At 38.5% G+C, this 22,300-nt stretch overlaps 1 protein-coding gene across 4 annotated transcripts in view; it reads left to right on the top strand.

The window, feature by feature from the left end:
- LOC124142042 (slit homolog 2 protein-like) overlaps window positions 1-22,300 on the top strand; it is a 177,078-nt gene that overhangs the window by 80,124 nt on the left and 74,654 nt on the right. For all 4 annotated transcript variants that reach the window (XM_046510289.2, XM_046510290.2, XM_046510291.2 and 1 more), the window contains exons 5-6: window positions 13,883-13,954; window positions 14,620-14,691. In XM_046510289.2, coding sequence (XP_046366245.1) covers window positions 13,883-13,954; window positions 14,620-14,691 — 144 coding nt within the window. The remainder of the gene's footprint in view (window positions 1-13,882; window positions 13,955-14,619; window positions 14,692-22,300) is intronic.

The raw sequence follows: 22,300 nt of genomic DNA, 5'->3' as shown, positions 1-22,300 counted from the left end.
TTCCCACCCACCCACTCTCCGCCTCTGACACATGAAGATCCGGGGTAGAATAGGTCTTCAGCAACCCATGCTTGCCGTAAAAGGCTACTATATTTGTCGTTAAATCATCTAACAGGATTGGGTGATAAAGGCTCTCTGACTTGGTTGATGCATGTCATCGTATCCCAATTGCATGGATCGATGCTCATGATGTCAATCACTGGATTGTCTGGTTCAGACTCGATTATTTACAGACCAGCTTCATTTAGTTGGAATATTGCTGACTGCGGCGTTAAACAACAAACAAAAACAAACAAACCTTTCCCCCTCTCTCTCCCCCTCCCTCTCCCCCACTAGATACACAATTAAGTTATATACACAGGATGGAGCAGGAACTGCAATAGATCACAGAATATACACACATGGATACGGGATTATCACAGTAGCCGTGTAATTTAAAATAATTTATGGTGGACTGGATGTTTAGGTATTGATGAACCCTTACGATAGTGCTGTGTCAGTTTCAAGATAAAGTATATCGCGATGACGACCCTCACTTTCATCTGGGGACTAGGTTGCTGTTTGATTGTCAATTTCACAAGGGGCAAACAGCATACATAGGACCAGTGTGTTTACCATGGTCGTAAATTTCAGACGCAGGTTCGGTTTGAATCATAATGAAGGTCTTTGTCACTTCGTGTTGCATGTTGATTAACCGCAAATATTCTTTTCCATGTAAATTGAGCATAAGTTCAAGTATGTGCAAGGCTGTAAATTTTGGTTCGCACCAATTCATATATTTTTTCATAGATTGAATTTGAGTGTAATTGTTTCATTTCTGACAATCTGGGTAAAGGCTGCAGTGTTGGGGAGTCTTCACATTCTCCGAAAAGTTCTGTGTGGGTTTGGCAGCGTTCCTGGGAGAAGTCCCATTCGCTGTCAGGGCTGCGTGTAGAGGGGGCAAGTGCCCTGACCTGCCTGACTGTGCCAGGATCAACCAAACCCTCTTTGCAGCATTTTTTATTTTAAACTATACATAATCTTTGCTTAAAGCAAGAGCCCAGTCATGAGTATGCATTGATGAATGAAAATAAGATAATGACACCCGGTGTTTGCGAGAAAGAGAGTCTGTCCCACCCTACCAGCAGCACCCGTCAGAAGTAAGCTTTGAGATGTTATGTGGCTACAGAATGCACATCGTATAATTTATCACATGTATAAATACTGGTACATGTCGCCAAAATATCACCCCAGATAGTTCTGGGATTCCTCAGAAAAACTGTTTTCAACCATTTTTCCGATTCAACTAGCATGTACTATCCCACCAGTACAGAGATTGCATTGAGTCCGACCTTGTCAATCAGCGTGTAGATTTATCATGCACGGAACACATCTTTTGCAGCAGGTGTAAGTGACCCATCAAATTTGCCCCCCTGTCCTTGGATAAGAAATACGAAAACATATCAGAACCAGATAGCCAGGAATGGGTGTTGAGCATCAATGTTACGATGTGTTGATTGTCAGGGCTTGGATTACATGTACCTCATGATCCAAACGTGAAGAGTGTTTGATTGCTGACACATGTTATCGTGTATCTTGTGCCAGTCCTTGGTACATGTCAGTTTTGGAGACTGTTAGATACATGTTTTTATCATAGAGTTTATTCACAAGTTCCGTAATCTTAGTGACATGTACGATATTTATTTTGAACTAAATCATCCAGGCTACTTTAAACTTCCTTTAAAACAGGCTACCACATCAGGAAGTCCTTTATCATTGGTTGTAAAAATAAATTATGAGACACAATATTTGGGGGCTTGGTGGCCTAATCGCCTAAGGTGCCACCATCTTGCAAGACAAACTCCAAAACCTGACTGGAATTCAACCACAAACTTGGGGCACGGTCGGCCCTGTAGTCTTAGGCACTGCAAATTGCTGTGCAGAGTTGCATCCCTTGGGCATGTGAGAAACGTTTGACCATACGTAGGTTTGAATCCCCGTTTGCCCCGATTATTTGTCAAGGACCCATGCTCATGGGTTTCACCAAATTGGCAAACGTCTGAGACCACCATCACTTTGGACTTTCCTCCACATTAAGCTAACACACCATGATATAACTCGAATACTGTTCAAAGGGGTGTTAAACCCAGCTCACTCACTCACACAATGTCCATGCCTCATCCAAAAAATGAAACAAGACACTAAATCTTTCTGTTCCCTCCATTTCCCCATGCCTGTTTCTTGCATGTAACTTAAAAATTTCGTTCATGGATCTAGCAAGGAACAAGGTGTCGAGTTACAAACAAGAGTACAAAACCCACTTCTAAATATACCCTGGAGAATGTGTTTTGCCTTTGGCCTGCATGCATGTATGCAATGGTCGCTCTTCATTTGTGTGTGAGACGCCAAGAATGCTGTATATTTACTATGTTTCCCCATCTAGCATGCCTTGTGTTCTCGCCTCTCTTTCTAATTGTGTTGACTTTGAACAGAGATGATGCCGTCTTTATTAACACAAATAAACAAAAACTGTTACAGAATGAATGTTGCACCCTGTAACCAATACGAAGGCGTTGTGTGTTTATTGGTGGTAGAAATATTTATCTGTAGTAGACGACTGTTTACAAGTTTTCATGACTTAGATACAGCGCTGTAATTGCTTTTGCAGACAGCATCAATCATATATATTGTGTGGCAAATATGCTGGATGCAAAACCTCATTTAAATGGGATAGGAAATCTTTACCTGCTTGATGATTTATTCTTCTTAAATCCAGTTTCCTTGCTTTGCTTCTTAAATAAAGCGACGAAACACTTTCTTCTGCTAAAACATATTCTCTGCTAAAAGAGCAGATTGTATGCTTCCGACTACATCATGAGCATGTGTTTACGAATCACTATAAATAGTGATGATACCAGGTGTTCATAAAAAGGTGAGCTTTTCCTACCCCACCGGTGGCACCTGTCACAAACACATGCAAAGGCAAGTCAATTGTTCACCTATTAAAAAAAACTCTTGGTAAAAGTCAAATGAGGATTTGTATCAGACTTCATTTTTGTCATTGATGCATCAAATTTTGAAATGTCCTCCACATGTCTACCATCAAACCTTTTGAAAGCTTTACTTAGACCTTGAATGTTGTAACCATGATCAAATATTTTTTGAGCTAGAGTCATATGATGATCTTTAAACACTGCTACTGCTTCGTTGTAAATATTTGATGTTTGGAGATTTAGGGGAAAGTAGAACTCTTGTGATAAACTGTATTTTGTGTTGAGCTATTTCACACCTGCCTGTCCAAGGGGAGTGAGTGTTTGTAGTAGCAATATTTCATGTGCCTCGCATCGGTTATCTTCTACACCTGTACAGCCAAGTCTATTAGCAGGCTGCCTGAATGGTTTCCGAGCAGTACAAGTTGACCAGTGGTCAGATTAATTGGCAGACCATTCCCGTAGCTGAGAAACCAACCTTTGATAAATATGTGGGGGTCAGTTGAGGAAAGAGGGCAAGCACTGGTCAGTCTGGTGGGAAGAGAAATTGACTTATTAGACACTGTACTAGAACACAGAGCTTGACTGTATTACACATGAGACTTGGTTTGTTTGTTTGTTGTTTAACACCTCACTCAGCAATATTCCAGCGATATGACTGCGACCTGTAAATAATCTAGTCTTGACCAGACAGTCCAGTGATTGATATCATGAGCATCGATCCATGCAATTGGGATACGATGACATGCATCAACCAAGTCAGTGAGCCTGACCACCCGATCCCGTTGAAATATGAAAAGTCAAAAGGAATGGGAGCATAGTCAGAAAGAAATGCAAACATTAATGAATTGTAGTGTAACCATAGAGTTCTAGATAATTTTTGTCATTAAACTATATATCACATGACTAACCACGGGTCCGGGTAGTCCTGTGGGTACCCGGGTCCTACTCAGTACCCAAGCGACCCGGGTACCCGAGTTACCCGTCCCAGCCCTATTTGTGGAACAGGGTGCCGTTGTACAAAACAACCTTAGCACTATGACTATCATAAGTTTATGTTAAGGTATAGGAGTTATGATCACCTTAGTGCTAAACCTAGAAACATAATCGGGGCGAACTGAGATTTGAACCCACAATCATAGGTTTCTTGCGTGCCCAAGGGACGCAACTCTGCACAGCGAATCGTGGCGCCTTAGACGACTGAGCCACCCATGCCCCTATGGCCTTTAGGGTTTTACCCAGTCTAACATTTAATTCCAAAAATAAAATTATTTAAAACTATAAAATAACATATAAATGGAGCCCAGGTCAATGCTTAATTTCAGCGTAGGCAGTCTAGACTTGCCAAATCATTCTAGACTTGAGTTGGATTTATTTCTTAATTAATTCTTTTGGGCTGGGAGAGGTTTTACCTCAATGGAATGAATTGTTATTCATTCTTATCAACCACTTACCCTACCATAGACTTGATATTTACAAGCTGCCGTGATATAGTTTGAATATTGCTGACATTTTGTCCCTCACTCATGCACTCGGAGTGGCAGGAGTGGGCCTACTCATGCCAACAATAGCTGTGCCTGCATGAGGAGCAATTTTGTGTCTTTTTCAGGCTTATTCCTACTATCTGACTCTGATGGAAATTATTTGAATCTTTTTTCACCGTGGATAAAACTCTAAATCATTTATCATGTTAATCAATTTGGATTGATTGACGTTATAAACACTGCATGTCTTGAGGGGATTGGGTTATTTTGACTTTCTTTCTCCAATATCTGTATAAAACAGGAAATGGCAACAATGCAACTGGAAGCTAAATATAATATTGATTTAATCCTAGCTACAAGCCCAAATCCGCTGACACTGCAATATTTTCACACAAAACCTAGATATCTGATAATATTTCGTAAGTGACATCAAGTCTGATTAAAATCACCTTTGCACAATAGTGCAGGCAAGGTAACTGATCTTTTCAAAGGAAATCTCAACCAAACCAGACATTTCCTGTGCCCAATCTGACGTCTGCTCGACATCAAAGCTTTAGGCAGGGTACACGTCTGCTTCAAGTAGGCATTGTGATAACTGGTAGGCCTCCACAATTATTGGCTGATTTATTCAGTATTCATCAGCGTATCTCTTCCCTTGATTGTGAATGAAGTGTGTGTATCATTATCAGCATTATCCGATAAAGCTGTTGTTTATCAGTTAAACTCTCACGCGGAATATGTTTATCAAGAGTTTTTTCTCAATCAGACATGATGCTTATTTCATCAAGGAGAGTTCACACAAATGTATTATCACTCTAACCTGGTTACCATGCCGAATTTAACTATTGTCAATTAGCTATTTTATAATTATTATAGTATTTATCAACATAATCAATAAAGCATCAGTTGATTTTGATATTTTCACACCATGATATATTTTGGGATTCATAAAAGGATTTTATCAAAAATCTTAAATAATATTTTCCAGCAGAGGTAGTTTTCAGGAATATTGTCTCTTGTTAATCATCATCAAATTAATTAGAACAAATGATGTACAATGATGACGCTATGAATTGCATGGAAAGTTATAATAGGTACTCACATTAAAATAATATGTATAATCATAATAGGTACAATATTGACGCACTGAAATATTTTCACCAAACACAGCTTAGATTCAATTACCTAAGTACATCAAACCTGTTTCCCTAACACCAACGCAGATGCCTCATCACATCTGAATTTGTATTCACGAAAGGTTACATCCCGAAAGCAGAAGGTCAACGTTTCCCGTAATGAAGTCTCCTTCGTAATCCCAAACATACCTTGACTTGCTTTCAGAACAATAATCATTAATAATAACACCATGCTACGGCCAGGCTGTCACTGTGAAAACGAGCATCCATATTTCACACATTGTCTCGCAATGCAGTGGAGGATGTCTTCCCAGGTTTACAGCTTGTGGCTGTGACAGGGGAGATAAACATGTGTGAGACAATCCGACAACAATGGTGGACAGCAGTACATTCCTCTGTGGAGGATATACGTGTCTGTTCCTTAATCTTGGAGAGGCTGAGACTCTGTTTTTTATTCGTTTGTTTAGGGTTCATTTCTTGTAAGGCAGGACATGCTTACCCTTTTGCGAACACCAGGTGTCATCACTGATTTACAGGGGCGGTCGGGTAGCCTAGTGGTTAAAGCATTCGCTCATCACGCCGAAGACCCGGGTTCGATTTCCGACATGGGTACAATGTGTGAAGCCCATTTCTGGTGTCCCCCGCCGTGATATTGCTGGAATATTGCTAAAAGCGGCGTATAACCCCACTCACTCATTCGCTCACTAACTGATTTACAGTGATCCAGCAACTCTGCACAGTGATTTGTGGTGTCTTAGACGATGGGACCACCTGTCCCCCTCCAAACCATAAGGGTATATGACATGCAACCATCATGCATATCCATTTTTAAATGTCCCATGGGTATAGAACGCTGTAGACTAGCCACATTGAGGTCATTACTGGGTTTGGTTTCCAAATACGACATGGCCATTCCGGAATAGCTTATGCCGGACTGATGAAATGTGCGAAGCAGTTTATAATATGTTTTGATTTATGGACTGTATCATCATATAATGAGGAACACCTGTTTGAGGATGATCCAAAAATACTGTGTTGTCTTATCGGATACATCTTAACTTGACTTGATAGTTTCAGCATGAACCGGCGCAGCTTAATTGTCTATACCTGTAGGGATCTAAATGTCTTGACATTTCCATCACATCACCTTCAAAACATCTCCATCACATCTCTGTCTCAACATCTCAACATCTCCATCATAATGTCTTAACATCACAACGACTTGACATCTCCATCGCGCCATCAAAACATTTACATCACATCTCCATCTCATCATCTCAACACCTCCATCACAACGTCTCAGCATCTCCATCAAAACGTCTCAACATCTCCATCACAACGTCACAACATTTCAACATCTGCATCGCAACATCGCAACATCTCCATCACAACGTCTCAACATCTGCATCGCAACATCTCAACATCTCCATCACAACGTCTCAACATCTGCATCGCAATATCACAACATCTCAACATCTCCATCACAACGTCTCAACACCTCCATCACAACGTCTCAACACCTCCATCACAATGCCTCAACATCTCCATCACAATGCCTCAACACCTCCATCACAATGCCTCAACATCTCCATCGCAATGTCTCAACATCTGCATCACAACATCTCAACATCACAATGACTCAACATCTCCATCACATTCTGTCTCATCTCCATCATTGGATCATCTCACATCTGTGTCACATCGCTGTCTCATCTCCATCATTGTAGTAATCTTTAAGCAGCTTATCCTCCCCGCTGGGCCCCTGCAGCCAGTAAAACAAGTCATGTTAGCTGTAATCACTTCTCATTAGTTATCTTGTTTATTTGTTTTGGCTCCGCTATCATCAGAAAATAAACAAGACAAAGATGGCCGCCATCACCACCGGTTTGAACTTCTTGACATACACCTCAGATAAACTGCCAGAATACAGAAGACATCACAACAAAGAGCAGACATCTGGAAGTTTAATTAGAAGAACCTCGTTAGTAAAGGAGAGAATTATTCAAATACATGCTGCACAAATCAAATTTAACTTGATATTGAGATAAAGAATATTGGAGAGGATTTACTTCTACTTAATAGTTTAACTAATAAACAAATGACATCAAACCTTAATTGCTGTTGATATTATCCTCTGAACTAATATGAAATTTATTTTGATATGTTTATGCTGTTGCTCAGATAAAAGAACATATTGTTCACAGAACGCTGTATCAAAATAAACTAAGGAGTATTAATAAAATCTAAGATAATGAGATGTAATTTTTTCATGCTGATAATGCAAGTTAGCATAATATACATGTATATATCCAGCTTTATAGTTTTGCTGCTGTGTTATTTTAAGTTTTATTTTTTTAAGTAGAGCTAATTTGTCTTAATCGCACCGCTATGCCAACTTTTCACTCATCTGTTAAATCTCAGATATACCACTTAGCCTGTGGGAGGAAAAAGCCGCCATTTATTAGGAACATATGCAATGTTAATTCTACCATCATCCAGCCTGGCTGCCACAGGGAGAGAGTTTGGCTTCAGGATTTAGGGTCTTTGATCACAATTGCTTTCTCATTATCAGCAGAACAGGTTTCTTTTATCAACCATTACCCTGTTTAGTTTTTATGTCTCTGTCTAAAGATTCTATTATGTCTGTTATGGAATCTGAAAACAATTACAGAAACGTTGTAAGGCATGGAGTAGAAAGGTAAAGTTGTATGAGTGGTGGATGTTTGTGAGTGAGTGAGTGAGTTTGGGTTGGCGTTGCTATTAACAGTATTTCAGTTTGTCACAGCATGTCCCCTGAATGTGGGAGGAAAGTCAAGTGATGCGGGTTTCCAACATTTACCACTTGGTGAAACCACAAGCATGGGTATGGTGTTGACAAACCAAGAAACATATAGGCCTGAACAGAGATAACATATAAGACCCACAGTCATATGTTCCTGGTGTGCCCAAGGGATGCAACTCTGCACAGCGAATTGCATTGCCTTAGAGTGAGTGAGTGAGTATGGTTTTACGCCGCTTTTAACAATATTCCAGCAATATCACGGCGGGGGACACCAGAAATGGGCTTCACACATTGTACCCATGTCGGGAATCGAACCCAGGTCTTCGGCGTGACGAGCGAACGCTTTAACCACTAGGCTACCCGACCGCCCGCATTGCCTTAGACAAGAGGGCTGACCATGCCCCAAATTTGTGGTTGAATTCCCGTTAGGTTTTAGAGTTGGTCTCGAAGGTGGCTCATCTAAACGATGTATTACATCATAGTGGCAACGTGCAACACAATCAGCTCAGCTAGGAAAGAATGCCAGAAAGTTAGTCTTTTTTATGACCTGATTGCCATTATATGAACTTACACAATAAAATCTGCAATCAAAAACTCGGATGTGGCTTTTTATGTTGTAATGCTAAGGAATGCTTATTGTGGATCTTGGTTGCTGGGCGAGACAGAGTGAGTGAAGTGGCAACCCCTCTCCCTAGTTCTCCCTCGTCCCCGCGTCACAGCATCAAGTCGACTCCATAGACATATTTCAGTAGTATAAGCAGGGGAAAATCACTCCTGAAATACAATGATTAAATTTTTCTTTGTTGCAAGCAAACATTCAAAGCACAAGCTAAACATTAGAAAAAAATTTAACTATGTTCTCTAAACAATTGGATAACACATACACTTGTTAGCTGAGGAGCTGTCACCCACATTACAATCAGCACAGCGTTTGCCTGGCTACGGAATTCAGCTGAGGAGTGGCGCTCATGTGGACATGTAAATATCGCAATATATTTGATAATTGCCGAGTTCCCACCTGTCCTGCTGGGAAATGTTTGTCTGTTTCAGGACATTCCTTCATATTGTGGAATCTTTGTTTGCTGGGTTTTGATGATGTTAAAACACCGCCCATTAGCTCACTGGGAATTATATCATTGATGTTAAAGCTCCACTGGGAATTATATCATTGATGTTAAAGCTCTCACTGGGAATTATATCATTGCTGTTAAAGCTCTCACTGGGAATTATATCATTGATGTTAAAGCTCCTCTGGGAATTATATCATTGATGTTAAAGCTCCACTGGGAATTATATCATTGATGTTTTGCTCCACTGGGAATTATATCATTGATGTTAAAGCTCTCACTGGGAATTATATCATTGATGTTAAAGCTCCTCTGGGAATTATGTCACTGATGTTAAAGCTCCTCCAGGAATTATATCATTGATGTTAAAGCTCTCACTGGGAATTATATCATTGATGTTAAAGCTCCACTGGGAATTATATCATTGATGTTAAAGCTCCACTGGGAATTATATCATTGATGTTAAAGCTCTAAAGCTCCACTGGGAGTTATATAATTGATGTTAAAGCTCCACTGGGAATTATATCATTGATGTTTTGCTACACTGGGAATTCTATCATAGATGTTAAAGCTCTCCCTGGGAATTATATCATTGATGTTAAAGCTCCTCTGGGAATTATGTCATTGATGTTAAAGCTCTCACTGGGAATTGTGTCATTGATGTTAAGCTGTCACTGGGAATTCTATCATTGATGTTATTTATTTATTCAACTTCAGTTTGTAGAGTTATAGTCCTCAATGCTACCCGTCATTGAGGAGGACTACCATCAGTGGATATCTACTTTGCATCAGCAGGACTTAGTAGTCCTGGGCTAGCAGAATAGGGTGAATTTCAATGGCTGTAACAGATTAACTGCCCCGTGTTGATGAATGCATGCCAGTGAGGGTCTGGAGCCTTTGGCGAGGAGGGACTTTCATGTTCCCTTCACAATGGACAGATTCCAAGTTTCAAGCAGGCTATTCTAAGTATTACTATTGTATTCTTGAACTGAATGAAGAAAAGTGTATACAATGTTAATTCTACAAAGACACTTCGCTTTAAGTCAGCCTTTAAACTGAAGCAGGTTATTCTAAGTATGACCATTGTCTTCATAAACTGAATGAAAAAAAGTGAATGAAATGCTTATCCTCCACAGAAACTTCACTTCAAGTCAGTCTGTGGTAGTTGATGTCTCATCATTAATTTGTGGTGTCGTGACAGTCAATGAAGTACCATTCTTCCCATTGCTACAGTGGGGTGTCCTGATGCTTTAACTGACCAATCAGCTACACATCCTTAAAGTGAACAAATATGCACAGTTTCCAAATGGAAACTCTCCTGGAACCGATGTGCTGGTGTTTATTCTAAACGTTTCTATTAAGAGCTTCAGCATTTATGACACCTTGCAAAGAATTTAAAGTTGGCATTCCAGTCATCCTACTCCTCTTTAGATTCAAACATTGTCAGAGGTAGAGTTCAGAGCAGAGGTCATGACCTTTGGTGTTTGGTCACATGACAGGGTCTCATTGTGATGCTGGAAGCTGTTTTAAGGGCTGAGTAGAAATGTTTGTCTTTAATGTGGTGTGGTAATAAAGTTCATCAACTTGACCTTTTGCTCTTCCAACAACAAGAACTTTCCTTGATTAGTTCTAATTTGTTTGTGTTTGCAGATATGTTAATGTTTTCATTTGATAAAGAAAACATTGCTATATAACAACCGAGGAGCCTGCTTTGATAATTACATTTTGGATTTAGATAGTTCGGGTTTAGAAAGGCGATTTTACTAATTGTAGTTTGTAATATAGGACCAGAATTGTTTGACACTGAACTAATCATAGGATTTGTTTGTGTGTTTGTTATTTATTACCACAATTAACACCAGCTATATAATGGCCGTCTGTCAATAATCGAGTCTGGACCAGACGATCCAATGATTGATGTCATGAGCACCGATCCACTAAATTGGGATACGATGTCATGCACCAACCAAGTCAGTGAGCCTGACCACCCGATCCCATTAGTCGCCTCTTACAGCAAGCATAGTCACATCTTATGACAAGCATTGTAGCCTCTTACGACAAGCATGGGTAACTGGAGACAATATATTTTGTGAGAAACTGATTATGCAACATGGACATTTCACCAAGCAACTATATGCCTTGAAAATGATGAAAAATAATTTCTGTGAATGAATGCCAAATCAAATATTAGTATTTACATTGGCCACCTGGCATACACTCCAACAGGCATAGCTGGCAGCTGTGTGAGATGTGACGCTGAATTAATGCGCTATCACACTCAGTAAGTCGTATCAACGGAATGAGTGCTCGTCTGTCATTGATAATACAAGCAATAATTAACCCATCTGGATGAACTGATTCACACAGGGAACAGAGATCCATGTCTGGGGGTGTTTTAGGTGTATCTCATGGGTCGTGAGATTACCTGTGTCCAATTGTAATTATGGACAAATTGCAAACAGTAACTTTGCAGCCTCAATGTTTTTACCAAATGGGGTTTAGGAGCTTTCACTGTATTCTGAAGGTGATCAATTTTACCTTGATATAACCAAGACTTGAATGAGAACTTTACTGAGTTCATTATTAGCAAGATTAATTCAGTGGTAGTTTGAAGGAAATCTGATTTGAAGATTTTTAAAGTAAAATTTGGTATAAAGGATCATGGTTTGGTAGGAGGTACTTAAATGCACCGTTTGGAAATAGGTTCGTTTACAGCTTATACTTATTTACTTGAAATGGACATTATTTGCAAGGTGGCAGGGGATGATTCATAGGCAGTTTGGATTATTTCTTTTCATTGACAAATGTTCATGTTGTAAAAAAAAACAAATGGAGCAGGTGTCAGCCTACCTGTGTGAGCATGTACCTGTGATGACTTTAACGAGAAAGGTGTGTGTGGTTACCAGTAGATCCTTTGAAGTGTCACATGTCCGCTGCTAGTAGCTGATGTCAAGTGTGCCCGATAACATCCTTCAGCAGTGGCAGACGTTAGGTCAGAGGTCATGTGACATGCACATTTTGTAACAGATAACATGCTGCGAGGGGCCATCTCAAATCATTTCTTGTGAATTTATTGAGAACAATTGTTATCGCTGTGATATTGCTGGAATATTGCTAAAAGCGGCGTAAAACAATACTCACTCACTCACTGAAGATGAAGTTTGACAATTGCTTGGCACCAACTTGAATCAATTAATCACCAACTTATTTTTGGTAACCATGGGCCAAGTTATCCTAGGATCCGCCGCTTATGGTGGGTTTGAATCCTAGATTCAACCTGATTATGATACCTGGTTTGTCAGCGCCATATTCTTTCTTGTTGATTCATTTTTAGCCACCATCAATCATGGGTGTGTACTTTCTTCAGCTCAACAGTTTATATCACTGGATTGTCTGGTCCAGACTGGATTATTTACAGACCACTGTCATAGCTGGAATATTGCTGAGTGCGGCGTTAAAAAACAAACAAACAAATATCAATAGGGCACTTTGCCACATTGGCAATATTATTATCACAGTCTGGTATTTGAGACCTGCCCTGCAGAGAAATAAATGTTGTATGCCGAAGCCTCCCGATGACAGGTTTGATGATAACTGGTCCGACTAGCACTGTGAACTGATTGACTTAGCTCACCTGGCCGTATTAAGGGACGATAGCTCCTTTAGGCGGCATACAAAGTATGGATGTTTCTTGGGCACAATTGTCTCAAAAGGGAGACGGGAGGTAGTTACTTTTTGCATATTTTTTATTAAAAACAAAAATAATGAGGGAGAAGATTATATATAGGCTTCAGTAGCCAATGCTTAGTACTAGCTGCTTAAAAGGAGGATTGGGTGGTTACAGGTGCATTGTTACAGTCTACAACTGGTTCAATATTGCTCAACAGAGTTGACATCGTACAACATTAAATACCATTCACTCACTCACTCCACATCCTTCCTTCAAAGGCAAGTCAATTGTTCCCCCTGAAAAAACACTGGAAATTATGGCACAAGTCAAAATAGGAAATTCCATCAGAGTAAGAAATGACTTTTTAGCCTTTTAATTAACAGATAATCCTAAAAGAAACGGTTAATTGCTACTTTTATCAATTATCAACACTTGGTTATATTGTCAAAACTTAAACATGGATTATTTTTTTTGGAATATTTGTCATGTGTGCCTCCACCTTCTTTTTCAGCCTTAAGTTTGTTGAATAATGTTTTTGAATTTATTGATATTAAGCATGTCATTGTCAATCAACTTAACACTTTCCAAAGTAAAGATCTCACATCATGAGCACATGTGCAATCACTCTTGTACACACAATGTGCACATGCATAAGCTTTGTCAAGCATGAATCCTTGAATGCATCAACGTCTCTTATTAAGCATGTGTGTCACAACTGCATCACAATGTGGATATTGTTTTTGTTTATATTTCAATTTGTCACGTTTCTTTCAGGGATCTCAGCTACAACAAGCTTCTGTACATAGGCAGAAGAACTTTAAAAAGTTCTATTCTTTTGAAAAATTTGTAAGTAATATTGTTCTTGCAGAATGGTAATTACACGATTGTCTGACACTGAAAGGCTGTAAAATGTCATTTCTTGGAAATTATTGTTTTGTAGTTAATCGTTTTACCTCGCTTAATAAATAAATTCTGGAATTCTTGTTTCTTTGTAAATATCATTGCTTAGATTTATTCAAGCTGGAAATTTGAAATTAATTTTTGATAGATATATACTTCGAACACTGTGACCAAGAGACAGCCTTTTTCAGCCTATAGGTGCAATTCCTGTTTCAGGTGGTAGTGTTGTTTTTGAAATGCAATCACTCTGGTTCTTCTTTCATACATCTGCATATACTGAACAAAAAAGTTGAGGATTATGAATATTTTTATTGATATTTTGATGAAATTGTGTGCTCAATCTTCACTAAAACAAATATCCCCAAAAATATTCATGATCCCTAAAGTTTTTTGTTCAGGATATGTTTCAATTTATATTTTTTAATTGCACATGCAGTACTTTCAAATTCTTAATTCTGCAATATCTGTTTTATTTTTCAATTTAAGTTTAATTGTCATTCTTAAATTCTGAATGCATGACGTGTTCACAGTGCAAGCCTTATTCTTGTTTAAGCATGTTACTCTGTACAGACAACTCTATCCTTGTTTATAACTCATTGTCCATTTTTCAGACAACTTGACCATAATGAAATTACTTGCATATCTGACACTGGAATAAAGGGATTGAAGAACATGGAGATTCTGTAAGTATATTGTCATGATCTTACAGTTGGAGGATATGCTACTCAACAATGATAGGGATATACTCAATGTCCAGGTAGGGACTGAATATTACAGATTGCTTTGGGGTTGTCTAGAGATGGTATTTGATGTCAGTAGCTGTAGAATGAGCGCATATATTTTTCGGCTTCATTTTCAGTTTAAAAAAACAGTACCGGTACATGTGTCCTTAAGAGTTTGTTCTCTGAGTTGACTGACAGTGCCCCTATCAAAAATTGAATGGTATACAGGTGTGTTATAACTGACAGTGCCCCTATCAAAAATTGAATGGTATACAGGTGTGTTATAACAAACAGCACCCGTACACATGTCGTTAAGAGGTTGTTTGTTTGTTTGTTGATTACGCCACACTCAGCAATATTCCAGCTATATGACGGCGGTCTACAAATAATCGAATCTGACCAGGCAATCCAGTGATTGACATCATGAGCCATCTAGCAGATTCTTATTTAGGCAGATCCTTATTTAAGCAAGTCTAGCCATCTAGCAGATCCTTATTTAAGCAAGTCTAGCCATCTACCAGATCCTTATTTAAGCAAGTCTAGCCATCTACCAGATCCTTATTTAAGCAAATCTAGCCATCTACCAGATCCTTATTTAAGCAAGTCTAGCCATCTAGCAGATCCTTATTTAAGCACGTCTAGCCATCTAGCAGATCCTTATTTAAGCAAGTCTAGCCATCTAGCAGATCCTTATTTAAGCAAGTCTAGCCATCTAGCAGATCCTTATTTAAGCAAGTCTAGCCATCTAGCAGATCCTTATTTAAGCAAGTCTAGCCATCTAGCAGATCCTTATTTAAGCAAGTCTAGCCATCTAGCAGATCCTTATTTAAGCAAGTCTAGCCATCTAGCAGATCCTTATTTAAGCAAGTCTAGCCAGCTTCGGACAACTCTTTTCCACAATAAAATAAAATCAGCATCAGGAAAATTTTTTTTTTTCATTTTAGAGGCGAGAGGTGTATTGAATAATTAAGATTTCATAAACTCTATGTTGGTCCACCCTGTAGGTGTGTGTATCTCTGTGTATGGAACCAATCATGCTAGTCCGATCTCCTCAATGTGTTAATGACAAACACAAGAGCAAGCATCTTCAAATTACACTCAGTGCTTGTTCTTCCGCGTCAAACCTTTGTTGTTCTTATATACAAATATGCATTGTCCTATTTTTTCCATGAAAATTCAGTTAATTCATCTACAGGCAAAACAATTCACACATTCCCAATCTCTCCCCGGAATGTGACCGATGAAATCTATGTGATGAGTAAATATCCCAAGCTGCTGGTTTTGGTATCCGATGTTGAGATGGAGTCGAGAGGCTTGACTATGTACATGTTGTGGTCACCAGATAGCCTGGTGTTCCAACTAAAGGGATGTTCCATTAACTAACTGTAGACAAGGAACCATAGCCTTGCTCCAAGGCTCTTCTTAAAGAAAAGTCCATGGAAGTGTAGTAGTTCTATCCTCTTAATAAGCAAGTCTAGATATATGAACTAAGGACTCCAGTCTCTAATCAGGACAATTTCTTATTATTTTCATAATCTAGAACTTATGATTTAAGCTTATAATTATTGCCTTAGAGATTTGTGTAAGTCTAGCGGAACTTCTGCTCTGCTGGGGGCACCTGCCTAAACAGTCACGGATTGCACCCAGCGGTTTCAAAATGTTGTCAATCTGGAGGATGGCATGTTGTAGATAAATATGTCCTCCGCTAGACAAGCATGCCCCCCCGAACTGTGAAACTGTTATACACATTTGCAAAAGTAGGCCTGCACAAATGTCATCATTCATTTGGTTTGTAATTTATATGCCTTCCGTGAACTGGTTATTTTTGTGGCAGAATATTTGGCATACACTCTAAAACACTCATGTTATTAAATATGACAAGACTTGTACTTGACAAACATTAAGTCCAAGAAATAAAGTTTAAAAATATATATCACCAAAATAAATAGTCAAATCCAGATGGAGCCAAGAACAAGGCTTTATTTCAGGGCAGAGACAATGTAGACTTGCCAAATCATTCTAGACTTGAGTTGGTTTCCTTTTTAATATATTCTTTAGGCTCTGGGAGACAGATAAGACTTGTACAAGAAAGGTTAATTTTGTTAATGTCTTCATATTATTATTGATTTATGATCCCTAACAAAATCAATAGCCAATGTGAATTATTAATATATATATAAAAGTGATATGTTATTGAAAAATAAAAAATTTCGAATGACCTTTACAAATTTGTTTTGCAACCTAAAGGATTTAAGGCTTTGTATTGATTCTAACATCTTTCTGTAAAGGTCAAGTAAAGAAATATTACATACTTTGTGGGAGAGAAATGTGCGTTAAAATGGATGCCCTTACACAAGATCTGACAGTGTGGAGACTATAAACTCTCATATACCCATCATAAATAGCCGGGAGTTACGACATTGTTTCCAGGAAGTGACAAACTGTCTTCATCTCGTACATTGCACAGAAGCATCAACCCATTATACTAATGTTAAGTACCTAAGTCCCAATGTTGTCCATTAAAAAGTTACATTGTAAAGTTATGTATGACAATACAAATAATCAGCCCATTTACATCCCTGGGATGGGAGGGACAACAAACAGAGGGAAGTTAACCATATTTCAACCTCCCAGCGTCTGAAGCATTTTTAACAGTTTGTACAATGATAAAGCCATGTTTATTTAAGCAGGGTTTATAAGGGCTGAGGTGAATATTGCCATCGTATCTGTATCTTGGTGATAAATGTCTGTGTGGTATACATTTTGAGAAAAGGAATGTTATACTCCTGGAGAAAAGGGTAATATCTTAAGTGGCACTCTGGGTTCATGTTACAAAGGTATGTACAATTTATGTAGGGTTATACTTACTTATGAATATTAGATAGCAATGGTGATCATCCTTAAAAAGTTTATAGGTCGTGTGATTATTCATATGTGACCCTTCCCAAATTCTTTCACATTTTTAGGGGGAGCCTCACCCTCATATTTAGGTCCATTATGTGTCCATATTTGGGTGTGACTGTCGTTTGGTGATATTTTTAAAAAAAATATCAAAGTGTCTTTTTTACTTTTATTTTTTTACAACCTATTGATCAGTATTTTTCACACATAAAAAAATGCCTGTACATTTTTTTCATGACCCTTGATCTCTATGGGCTTTCTCCACAGTTTCTATTACAGGCATATTTTCCCCAATAATTTTGAGTGAGTTGGATTTTATGCTGCTTTTATCAATATTCCAGCAATATCACGGTGGGAGACACCAGAAATGGGCTTCACACATTGTATCCATGTGGGAATCAAACCCAGGCCTTCAGAGTGACGAGCGAACACTTTAACCACTAGGCTACCCCACCACCCCTTCAAGAATTAGGCATAGTGAAAGTCTATTCATTTCATGACCATCACAAAACATTTATATTTTTACAATTCGTCCCCCAAGCTATCATTGGAAGCCACATAGAAAACCCCTTAAGTCTTCGTTTGTTGAAGGCTTTTACATTTAAAAGAGTAAATACCTCATGAAAAGATCATAAAGAAAAATATACAACAATTTTGTTTACAAGCTTTGGAGTGAGCTATTTGCCCCGGTGAATGGCATGATACCAATGTAGTGTACAGTATTACTGATTTCAACTAAGTAGATCATAGAGAGACGATTAAGAGCTTACAAGATAGAAGGGATTCCCATTAGTCCAAGATAGCTACATCGTGTTCATGGCTCACCACTATTAATCTCATCTAATCTATAAAATGTATGTTTATGTTAGGGGATTATCCCTGAAGATAGTTATAGCTAAGGTGCTCAGAGCTATGACGTGTTGAGTACCAGGGTCACTAGCCATGGTCTTGAAGTAGGATTGACTGGGCTCCTGTCTACCTAAACTAGTAGAAAAGCAGCGGCCGATTTTTGTGGGTGGGATTGGATGACACTAAACAAATAGCAGACTATTTGAAGTTTGTTTGTCAAGTAAAAGTGTTCTCAACAAAATAAGCATTAGGCTTTAAAAGATAAAAGAATTGTTTCTCAGGCAATGGTTTTTAAAAATATTGTGGGGGCGGGTGGTGCCTTTTTTTTTTATTCAAACTAGTATGTAACCAATTAAACAGTTGTGTACCATCAATCAGAAAAGGGCCTCCCTACATAAATGTATTCCTGGATGAGTAAAATACTAGCAAACAGTATTTGACTAGCGTTGGACTTGTAAATATTTAAGGATTTTTTATGTTTTTTTCTAAAAATGGAAATATAAACGAAACATGCGACGACCTTTATGATGATGCAGGCGGTGCCTGAGAACCAAGACTTAATTTTTTTAGCTTTAGCGGAGCAATTTTCTCTAAACAAACTTTCGAGGTGAATGCATGTCTCCATGTTTATTTGCATTTGTAATTAATAAGTACCATGATAGTACGTATATACACCTATAACTGGATATGGTACCCTGATATGGTACAGATTTGTACCACTTTTTTTGGTCAACACCTCACAGTGGTTAAAAGTGGTAAGCCTGCTTTGCGTACCAACAGTGGAACCAGTTTAAACTTAGGATACTTTTTGTGGGTTTATGGGTAATGAAATGTAAGTGCATTAAATATATGTGTATAAGTCAGAGCTGCTATGGTAACGGTCATAAAGTTTTAGGAAAACATTAAACCAAGAAATTTGGAATCTGTTTGACATCCAGTATTGGCCATCATGGGCTGATAACTCTAGGAAGTAATATTGCTGACACTCCTGTTTTTATTGTGGGTTGATTAAGCTGACTTCAGCAGAAATACTTATGGTTGCAGTTCATCCCTGCTAATGTCAGTTTAGCCTCTCCTTAATCCAAGTTAATCCGTAAGATGTGTATCTATGCTGGGGATTATCCTTGAGGGCATTTATAGCACTGACACACAAAGCTGTGACACATTTATGACATAAGACACGGCCACAGTTCAAGTGTCAGCGTATGTTGAAAGTCAGCCAAAGCATAAGGTTATGAATGTTCTCAAGAAGAATCTTGGAAATATTATACTACCAAGAAATAAAGGAATGGCTAAAGAAAGAAACATGTATTTGGTATGAGATTTTTCATGTACCTTAACGACAGTTTATTTGGTAATGCAGTGAATATATTATTTGTTAAAACGTCATGTATTTTATTGATAGGTTTACTGAAAGTAGCTTGAAACAGGAATTGTGAATATTTCTTACATGCTTCCTTAGTATACCACTCATCAGGTGACTATCACTGCTGTCATTAGAATTGTCACAGCTTTGAATATTTCACAATGAAAACACTTAAAGGGAATATTTCATGGAATGATATCACCCACCCAGCGTGTATCCGTCCTGGTATTTGAATAGTCACAGCTTTAAGTATTTAGTAATAAACACACTCAAGGGAACTTTTCATGGATATCACCCACCCAGTGTGTATCCGTCCTGGTATTTGAATAGTCACAGCTTTAAGTATTTAGTAATAAACACACTCAAGGGAACTTTTCATGGATATCACCCACCCAGTGTGTATCCGTCCTGGTATTTGAATAGTCACAGCTTTAAGTATTTAGTAATAAACACACTCAAGGGAACTTTTCATGGATATCACCCACCCAGTGTGTATCCGTCCTGGTATTTGAATAGTCACAGCTTTAAGTATTTAGTAATAAACACACTCAAGGGAACTTTTCATGGATATCACCCACTCAGCATGTATCCAGTTTAATGACAGTTGTAAACACCCTCTGGTATCTACACTGGATACACTCCTATATCAACAAACATGAATCATTTCAATAAGTCGTCTTTAAGTGTCCCAGCAAATCTCTAGCGGCTTACACCAGCATTTAACATTCAAATAAAGCAGTGGAATTCACCGATCTTCTGTTTTACATAACCTGTCATTGGTTGGAGGCAGTGACCCATGGTATATGGGACTTATCACATGTGTGATGGAGCGTGATATTAGCAGTTATTATGATGGCCAATTCCTGTTATTGCCCCCTGACAGATAAGCAAGGCCAAGCAAGTTCACAGGTATTAAGATGGTTAAGTTGATTGTTTAGGTCATTTGAATCCTTAACTGCATATTTTGGCTCATTATTGATTTTCCTGTGGATTATATGCTACTCTACTTTTGATAGGGATAATCTGCCATGTCATTCTCTTTAAATATATGGGGGTACGGGTGGCCCAGTCGTCTAAGGCACCGCAATTCGCGGTGCAGAGTTGCATCCCTTGGACACGCCAGAAACATATGATTGTGGGTTCGAATCCCAGTCCTCCCTGATTATGTTTTTAGGTCTGTCAGCACCATACCCGTGCTCATGGGTTTTACCGAAGTGGTAAACGTCTGAGACCTTCATCACTCTGGGCTTTCCTCCCACATTAAGCCGACGATCTGCGATATAACTGGAATACTGTTAAAAGCAGCGTTAAACCCAACTCACTCACTATTTAAATAAACACTTGACATATTGTGAGCATCATTTTTGTGTATCATTAAAATATCAAAAGTAGAGGGGCATATCTTTACTATGATAAATATCATGGACCAATTCACCACCATGGCTTCAGGTTGAATCTGGTTTGAATGACACAGCACTGAAATAAACGTCCAATCAAGTCCCACAGTTCTTATGTGGTTGAAATAAGCATTGATTTCACTAACTCTCAACTTGTCTAAAATACAAGTGGGAAAGCCCAGTAGCATTAGGATTTCACTCCCACTCATTCAGAATGACATCTTCAACACAAAAACTTTACAGTTTTCTGGTTCGTTTTAAACTCCCATTTCTTTAGAATATATGTGCATTTTGAATGTAGATCTGTGCCAACTCTCATTCAGGAGAATCAGGCTTGTTGATTTCAAGCTCATGAGCTACACTGGGCTAACTTAGTGATAAGATTGAGATGGCGACATCAGTTTCTGAAATGAATCTATGGTGGGGAATGGTTCCAAGGTATTTGTTCTGATAGAATGGAGATATTAAGAATGAATAATCAGGAATAATTTTGGCTAACGGTATATTTCTCCGCAATGAGGCCTCAGCATAACTTCCTATGAAATCCTCCTTATATACTGCCATGAAAAAGAAAGTATACACCATTGTGTGATGGTGAAAAATGAAACAGACAAGAAATGGTTAATCGATGGTGATGTATTTGAAAAGAGTACATAGATGTGTTTTGGACCTTAAGATTGCAGTGTTTTGACGACTGTTTTGAGCCTAGTAACGTTAGGTAACTTTTGTAATTAAGGGAGAGAAATTTATTGAAATTTCTATTCCTAATGTCTTTCACTTTTGAATGCCTTTCAAAGATTTTAAACATTTGGAATTGTTAAATTTCAATGGTCTCTCTCTTGTCCGGCAGTTCATATATATTAACATTTAGCTTAAAATATTCAATCAAGGAAAGAATGAGTGAGTCCGGTTTTACAGTACCAACTCTAGTCCAGACATATTGTGGCACTGTACTTCAAGAATGAGCTTCCTGCACTGTACCCATATTGGGATTCAAACCTACGTCTACATTGTGAGGAGCAAACACTTTAACACTAGACTAACCAATAGTTCCTCA

This window comes from Haliotis rufescens, unplaced genomic scaffold (genome assembly GCF_023055435.1).
Source record: "Haliotis rufescens isolate VD_foot unplaced genomic scaffold, xgHalRufe1.0.p SCAF_81, whole genome shotgun sequence".
Taxonomy (NCBI): domain Eukaryota; kingdom Metazoa; phylum Mollusca; class Gastropoda; order Lepetellida; family Haliotidae; genus Haliotis; species Haliotis rufescens.
This window is presented reverse-complemented; position numbering and strand designations above follow the sequence as displayed.